General features: G+C 40.5%; 1 protein-coding gene across 1 annotated transcript in view; it reads right to left on the bottom strand.

The window, feature by feature from the left end:
- Window positions 1-8472: 8472 nt before the first annotated feature.
- LOC121491536 (STAM binding protein) overlaps window positions 8473-8707 on the bottom strand; it is a 45883-nt gene continuing 45648 nt past the window's right edge. The window contains exon 10 of the mRNA XM_041756561.1: window positions 8473-8522. Coding sequence (XP_041612495.1) covers window positions 8488-8522 — 35 coding nt within the window. The 3' untranslated portion in view covers window positions 8473-8487. The remainder of the gene's footprint in view (window positions 8523-8707) is intronic.

The following is an 8707-nucleotide window of genomic DNA, read 5'->3' as shown; positions in this document are numbered from 1 at the left end:
TAAGGAGCTTGTGTGGAGGGCAGCAGGGGAGGAGGGCATGCTGGATTTCTTTTCCAGGTATGAATGGCATTTCCCTTCAGCTGTCCAGACAGGTGCAACTGCACCCACTCCGGGGACACTGCATGGGACTTCTACCTGGTTTTGGGTATCCTGGGGCAATGGCCTCGTACAGGTCTGTCTTCCTCATGAACTGAGGATTAACAGAAGTGTGGATAAGGTGTGAAAGAAACCAGAGGATAGGTTAGGGAAGGCTTTACACGAGGGCTTGTGGTTGTCCCCTGTGAGGAAGGGGCACTAGCCATCGTGAGGTATACTTACATTTTGACAATTAGCCAGAGTGCTTAGTGTGAGGTCTAAATCCTGGGCCTCACGGGAAGCTTCCCTGAGCCTTTTAGATCCCTGCAGAAGCCCTCACTAGATGGTGGGGCATGCAAGGCCACAGACAAGGTAGGAGCTGTCCAGCAGGGATAGAGTGCTGTCAGTCCTCGCTGGCCAAGCTAGGAGCTCAGGCCGGGTCAGGAGCTCCTGAATCTCCCTCCATGGGTGGGGTACAGGGCGTCAGGCTCTCTCATCCTGATCAGGAATCCAAGGTGGGCATCCCTTCCCTTCACAGTGTCAGGGTTGGCTCTGTTTCCTTCTAAGCACTCAGCACTGAGGCCAGGAGGTTCATACCTGGTTGGCAGAGTCAACAATGAAGGAACCTGTAATCAAAGGGAGTTGGTTGTGATTCGGGTCCAAGGAGCCCAGAGATCAGAAAGGAAAGCCATCTGAATAAACCGAAGCTCTGAGGAAATTCTTAGAGAGGTGCAGTCTGCCTTGACATTGACAGAGAGATGTGGGGGTGCGGGGGGAGGAGGCTAAATCAGGTACCAGAGGTACTCAATTTTTCATACTATGAGGAAATCCACATTTCAGATTTGTTCCCCCCCACCTGGGGTTTCAAAACTCAATGCAAAAAAACCCTCAAGAGTACAAAAACTTGTATTTTAGAAAGGAAACCTCTCCTGCAATCTCACACAGACCTGAATCAGAGGTGGCCACGTTAACAGTATGATGTATATTCTTTCTGATTTTTCCAGATTTTTCTACCATTTTTATATTACTTTATAAAAATGGAATGATAACATATATTTTTACAACTATTCTGAAAGTTGCCACATTCTCTCTCTCTTTTTTAAAGATTTATTTATTCATGAGAGACAGAGAGAGAGAGAGAGAGAGAGAGAGAGGCAGAGACAAAGGAAGAGGGAGAAGCAGGCTCCATGCAGGGAGCCCCATGTGGGACTCCATCCTGGGACTCCAGGATTACATCCTGAGCTGAAGGCAGACACTCAATTGCTGAGCCACCCAAGCGTCCTGCCACATTCTTTTAATAATATTCTTGGGTGTCTTTCCAAATCAGTTCATATAATTTTTTAAACCCTAGCATAGTTTTTCGTAGTAGGGATATACTATAAATTATTTAAACAATATCCTATTGATGGACTCTTGGGTTATTTCCAATTTTTTTAAAAGATTTTATTTATTTATTCATGAGAGACACACAGAGAGAGGCAGAGACACAAGCAGAGGGAGAAGCAGGCTCCATGCAGGGAGCCCGATGGGGGACTTGATCCCTGGACTCCAGGATCACGCCCTGAGCCAAAGGCAGACGCTCAACCGCTGTGCCACCCAGGTGTCCCATCATTTCCAATTTTTTACTTATGTAAACATTGTTGCAATTAATAAAACTAGTGCATTTATGTGCATGTGTATCTATATAATAATTTTCTTAAACAGAATTGTTTGATCAAGCAAAAACTTTTTTTTTAAGCCTTTATTTACTTATTCATGAGAGATACAGAGAGAGAGGCAGAGACACAAGCAGAGGGAGAGGCAGGCTCCCTGCAGGGAGCTTGATGTGGGACTGGATCCTGGACCTTGGGATCACAACCTGAGCCAAAGGCAGATACTCAACCACTGAGCCACCCAGGCGTCCAAGCAAAAACATTTGAAATATTGGTGGAAACTGCCAAATTGTCTTCTGAAAATGTTGTACAAGTTTACATTCCTGCCAATAGTTTATGAGACCACCTCCTTCTTCACACACTTCAGACATTGAGTAGCAATGATTTTTTTTTTGGTCCAGTACATTTATTACATTTGGAAACATGTAATTTTCATATGACTTATCACCTTAGAATTGTTTTTTTCCTAATTATAAAAGTAATACACACAATGTTTTTTTTTTTTTTAAGAAAAATTGGAAATAAGTGTTTGCATCTTGAGTTGTTTGCTTCAGTGGGCAATAGCTCAACCGAGCCTCTCCAGCTCTCCTTGTGCCCAAAAGAACCACGTGGCAATTAGCCATCTTTTAAATTTTTCCTAATTCAAAAGGAGAAACTTAGTATCTTCTTGTTTCATATTTTATTTTTTTAAGTAAGCTCTATGCCCAATGAGGGGCTTGAACTCATGACCCTGAGATCAAGAGGCACATGCTCTATCAACTGAGCCAGCCAGGTGGCCCACTACCTTTTTGTTTTAAAATTAAAATTCAGGGGCACCTGAGGGGCTCAGTCAGTTAAGTTTCTGACTCTTGATTTCAGCTCAGGTCTTGATCTCAGAGTTTTGAGTTTAAACCACAGTTGCGCTCCATGCTGGGCTTAGAAAAAAATAATACTCAGAAATACTTAGAAAAAATAAAATTAGATTAAAATGCAAAATTATTTGGTAACTAATGAGAATGAACACATCCAGCATTTATTAACTTTTTTTGGGGGGGTCTTTATCTGAGAATGCCTGGTTCACGTCTATTTTTCCATTGGATGGTTCACTTTGATCTTCCTGAATTGTAAGAGTTCTTGGTACATTTCATTAGTGATACTATTACCTTTTGCCTATCCCAACAATTGCAAATATGCATTTTCTTCCCAGTTTAACATTTTGATTTGCCTTTTGATTTTGTCTGGTAGCATTTGCTTTACTGAAGTTTAATCAAAGGTCTTTCTTAAAAAACAAAACAAAACAAAACAAAAAAAAAAACCAAAGGTCTTTCTTTTTTGGTGTCTGTGTTTCACAACATTCTTAGGAAGATTGAGCACTTCTTTTATTTTTTTATTCTTTATTTTTAATTGTGGTAAGCTACATGTAACATAAAATGTACCATATTAACTATTTTTAAGTGTACAGTTGGCTAATGTGAAGTATATTCACTGTACTGTGCAAACAATACCCAGAATGTTTTCATCTTGCAAAAAATAAACTTTGTACCCATTAAACAACAACTTTCCCCAGCCTCTGGCAACCAGCCGTCTATTTTCTGTCTGTGCAACTTTGACAAACTTGGGTACCTCATGTAAATGGGATCATACAGTGTTTGTCTTTTTGTGACTGGCTTATTTTTTTTTAAAGATTTTATTCATTTATTCATAGACACAGAGAGAGAGAGGCAGAGACACAGGCAGAGGGAGAAGCAGGCTCCATGCAGGGAGCCCGACGCGGGACTCGACCCCAGGTCTCCAGGACCACACCCCAGGCTGCAGGCGGCGCCAAACCGCTGCGCCACCGGGGCTGCCCTGTGACTGGCTTATTTCATTTAGCATCATGTCCTCGAGATTCATGCATGTGGTAGCATGTGTCAGACTTGCCTTCCTTTTTAAGGCTGAATAATATTCCACTGCAGGCATTTTCCACATTTCTTCATTCATCCACTGAAGGACACTTGGGTTATTTCCACCTCTTGTTTGCTGTGAATAATGCTGCTAATGAACATGAACAAATACCTCTTCAAGACGCTGCTTTTAATTCTTTTGGGTTTATACTCAGAAGTGGCATTCCTGGATGATATAGTAATTTTAAGTTTTTTTTTAAGGAACCACCACACTGTTTTCCGCAGCAGCTACACCATTTGTCATTCCTACCAACCGCGTATAAGTGTTCAATTTCTCCACATCCTCACTAACATTTTTTGATAGTAGCTATCCTAATGGAGAGGAGGTGATAGCTCTTGTGTGTTCAAAAAAAATTAAATAGACTTTATTTTCTGGAGTAGGTTTATGAAAAATTGAGCAGAAAGTACAGAGATTTACCATACGTGCCCTACCTGCCATGCATAGCCTTCCTCACTATCGACATTCCAAACCAAACTGATACATGTGTTATAATTGATGAACCTATGTTGACATGTCATTATCACCCAAAGACCACAGTTTATGTTAGAGTTCACTTTTGATGTACATTCTATAGGTTTTGACAAATGTATGATATGTATCCATTGTTACAGTGTCATACAGGACAGTTTTGCTGTCCTAAAAATCCTCTGTGCTCCCCATTTATCCCTCTCCACCCACTCCAACTCCTGGCGGTCACTGATTTTTTTCACAGTCTCCATAGTTTTCATTTTCAAGAATGTCATACAGTTGGCATTGCACAGTATGTGGATTTTTATTTTTTGTAGCCTTTTTAGATTGGCTTTTTTTCACTTAGTCATATGCATTTAAGGTTCCTTTCATGTCTTTTAATGGTTTGATAGCTCATCTCTTTTTAGTGCTGAATAATAATCCATTGTCTGGATGTACCACAGTTTATTTATCTATTCACTCTCTGAACGACATCTTAGATGCTTCCAAATTTTGTCAATTAAGAATAAAGCTTCTCCAAACACCCTTGAGCAGGTATTCGTATAGATGTGAATTTTCAACTCATTTGTATACCAAGGAGTGTGACTGCTGGGTATTTAGGTGAAGGTATGCTTAGTTTTGTAAGAGACTTCCAAACTGCTCTCCAAAATGGTTGTATAATTTTGCATCTCCACCAGCAATGCCACTCCACATCACTGTGATTTTGATCAGTATTTGTGTGCCACTGCCACCGCTGCTCCTGCTGCTGCTGCTGCTGCTCCTTCTCCTTCTCCCCCTCCTCCTTCTTAGTTTTAGAGAGACAGAGATAGTATGTGTGCGAGCAGGGTGAGAGAGACAGAATCTTAAGCAGGCTCTCTGCCCCCTGCAGAGCCTGATGCAGGGCTCCATCTCACAACTCTTAGATCATGACCTGAGCTGAAATCAAGAGTCAGAGGCTTAACTAACTGAGCCACCCAGGCACCTCATGCACTTCTTTTTAATGTCAAAAAATCTCTTCCACTTGACAGTTGTTGATCTTTTAATTTCTTTGAGGAAAGGCAAAAGTGAGTATCATTTATTCAGACATTATTTTGCCATTTTATTTTTGTCAAAATGGAAATTTAGTTATCTTCTTCTGATTTAAAAGGAATACTCATTCAAAACACTTCAGGGAATAAAAGGTATGAAGTGAAAAATAAAAACCTCCACCATGCAGAAAGCCACTATGAATTAAATAAACTCCTTGCAGACATTTTCAACACAAATACACATTTAGAAAAATGGTATTATCCTGTACACACAGCTTTATTATTTTTTTTTAAAATTTTTTTGTTAACTTTTATTTATTTATGATAGTCACAGAGAGAGAGAGAGAGAGGCAGAGACATAGGCAGAGGGAGAAGCAGGCTCCATGCACTGGGAGCCCGACATGGGATTCGATCCCAGGTCGCCAGGATCGCGCCCTGGGCCAAAGGCAGGCGCTAAACCGCTGCGCCACCCAGGGATCCCTACACACAGCTTTATAACTACATAATTTATTTCACTTCTTATTATCTTTCATTTGCCACTAGAATGTTAGCCCCAGGAAGGCAAGAGTTACTTTTACTTTTTTTTTTCCCTCACTGCTGTATCTCCCTGTCACCAGAGGAGGCCCTGATGTATGTGGGCACTCAATGTCAATTAAAAGAAGAAATAAACAAATCCCACTTTTACCACCTAACACAATGTCTTGGAATTTCTTTCTTCTGTGCCCATAAATATGTTTTTTTTTTTTTTTACCAGCATCTGTTTTATTGGCTGCATATATTTCAATGTATTTACTGAACCAATCCTCTACTGTTTGGCTGACTAGTTTCCAATTTGTCACTATTTTTTTTTTAAGATTTTATTCATTTATTCATGAGACACACAGGGAGGCAGAGACATAGGCAGAGGGAGAAGCAGGCTCCCCATGCAGTCTGATTCAGGGCTCGATTCCAGGACCCTGGGATCATGCCTTGAGCCAAAGGCAAGCAACTCAATTGCTGAGCCACGCAGGCGTCCCCAATTTGTCACTATTATAAACAATACTGTGTTGGATATGTTTTCACTTATGCTTGTGAACCTCTGGGATTATCTCCTTAGAACATTCCAAAAAGAAATTTCCTGATCAAGTAGAATGCACATTTTAATTATAAATCATTTTGTTGGGATGCCTGGGTGGCTCAGCGGCTGAGCATCTGCTTTTGGCCCGTGGTGTGATCCTGGAGTCCCGGGATCGAGTCCCATACTCGATTTACACATCTTTTCTTTACACATCTTTTCTTGTTTATTGCCAATATGTATTAATTTGTGCATTTTTTCAGTTATTAATCTTTTCTTTTTTAAATTTAAAATCAATTAGTCAATATAAAGTACATACTTAGTTTCATATGTAGTGTGCAATGATTTATCAGTTGCATATAACACCCAGCGCTTATCACATCACGTGCCCTCCTTAATGCTCATCACCAAATTACCACATCCCTCCAAACATCTCTGCTCCATCAACCTTCAGCTTGTTTTCTATAGTCAAGAGTCTCTCTCTCTCTCTCTCTCTTTTTTTTTTAAGATTTTATTTATTTATTCATGAGAGACACAAAGGGAGAGGCAGAGACACAGGCAGAGGGAGAAGCAGGGAGCCTGATGCCGAATTCAATCCCTGGACCCCCGGATCACACTCTGAGCCAAAGACAGACACTCAACCACAGAGCCACCCAGGTGTCCCTAGAGTCAAGAGTCTCTTGTGGTTTTTCTCCCTATCTGATGACTTCCCATTCAGTTTTCCCTCCCTACCCTATGATCCTCTGTGCTTTCTAATATTTCACATGAGTGAAACCATATGGTAATTGTCTTCCTCTGAGTTATTTCACTCAGCATAATACCCTCCAGTTCCATTCACATTGATGTAAACGTCCTTTATATTTACATGAAGGACAAAAGGTATTTGTCCTTTTTGATGGCTGAGTAATATTCTGTTGTGTATATATACCACATCATCTTTATCCATTCACTTGTCAGTGGACATCTTGGCTCTTTCCACAGTTTGGGTATATTTTATCACACCATATCATATCATATTTTAAATCAGTAGACTTCAGATTCTGCAGAGTTCTGTTTTCTTAATTATGTTTTCAGATTTTTATTGCTACTATATTAACATTTTTATTCTATTTTCTTTTTTTGTTGTTGTTTAAATATTTTATTTATTTATTCATGAGAGAGAGAGGCAGAGACACAGGCAGAGGGAGAAGCAGGCTCCACACGGGGAGCCTGACATGGGACTCGATCCTGGGTCTCCAGGATCAGGCCCTGGGCCGAAGGTGGCGCCAAACCACTGGGCCACCAGGGCTGCCCTTTATTCTATTTTCCAACTCATTACTGATGTATAAGAAATATATATTTTTAATTATATACACACATATATTATTATACACACATATCTAGTTATTTTACTAGATTCATTAGTTTGGGGGTGCCTGGGTGGTTCAGTTGGTTAAGCAAGTGTCTGCCTTTGGCTCAGGTCATGATCCCAGGTTCCTGGGACCGAGCCCCGTGTCAGGCTCCCTGCTCTTTGGGGAGCCTGCTTCTCCCTCTCCCTCTGCCACTTTCTCTGCTTGTGCTCTCTCACACTCTCTGTCAAATAAACAAATAAATATTTTTAAAAAATAAATTCATTAGTTTGAAGTTTTTCTTTTCTAGGTAGATATCATCTGAAAATATTTATTTCAACCAATATTTCTGTCTTTTATTTTTCGTATTTTTATTACACTGTTTAGAATTTGAAAAACAGTGTTTAATGTTTGCCCTTACAATGGGATCCTTGTATTTAATTAAAATGTGTCTAGTTTGGTGTTTTGAACCCATCCCCTCCAACCTCCACAGGTTCTGATTCATTAAATCTGAGGGGGGATCCAGGTGACTGTGCTTTGTTAGCTACACAGATAATATTGAAGTATATTCTTTCCCAATACACCGTTGAGGATCCTATTCTAGTATTATTTAATATAATTTGCATTATTTTTCATCTTACGGAAGCATTGCTCCATTCTAAGTTTAAGAGTTATTCATTGGGAGTTGGATTTCATAAAAAGTCCATTTCAGCATTTCAATGATCCTCCACTAGGATAAAATATGAAAGCATATCTGGTTGAAGGCACCTAGAACTACCAAAGCAGGCTGGACATAAGAGGCCAGGTCTCTAGAGAGAGTAAACTTATTTGGGTAAATCTGGTATTCTGTGCCATCTTCCTCTTGAGGCATCTTTCCATGCTAGAGCAGTTGATCAAGCAGTTGATCAAGCAGTGGGGCCGCAGGCTGGTTCAGTCAGTGGACCATGCAACTCTTGATCTCGGGGCTGGGAGTTCAAGTATCATGTTTGGTGTGGAGATGACTTAAAAATAAAATCTTAAAAAAGAAAAAAGAAGCAGCAGCTGAGGAGTAACTAAGAGACTAAAAAGCTTAACAGTGCTTTTGGCAGACTTGGGCAAGGGAGAGAAGCACTGGGTTCAGAGCCACTGTAGGGAGGGGCCTGTCAAGCACTCTGGGCTTTCCTAATGGTCACCTTTATGTATCAACTTGGCTAGGCCACA

Source organism: Vulpes lagopus, chromosome 5, assembly GCF_018345385.1.
Source record: "Vulpes lagopus strain Blue_001 chromosome 5, ASM1834538v1, whole genome shotgun sequence".
NCBI classification, from domain to species: Eukaryota; Metazoa; Chordata; class Mammalia; order Carnivora; family Canidae; genus Vulpes; species Vulpes lagopus.
This window is presented reverse-complemented; position numbering and strand designations above follow the sequence as displayed.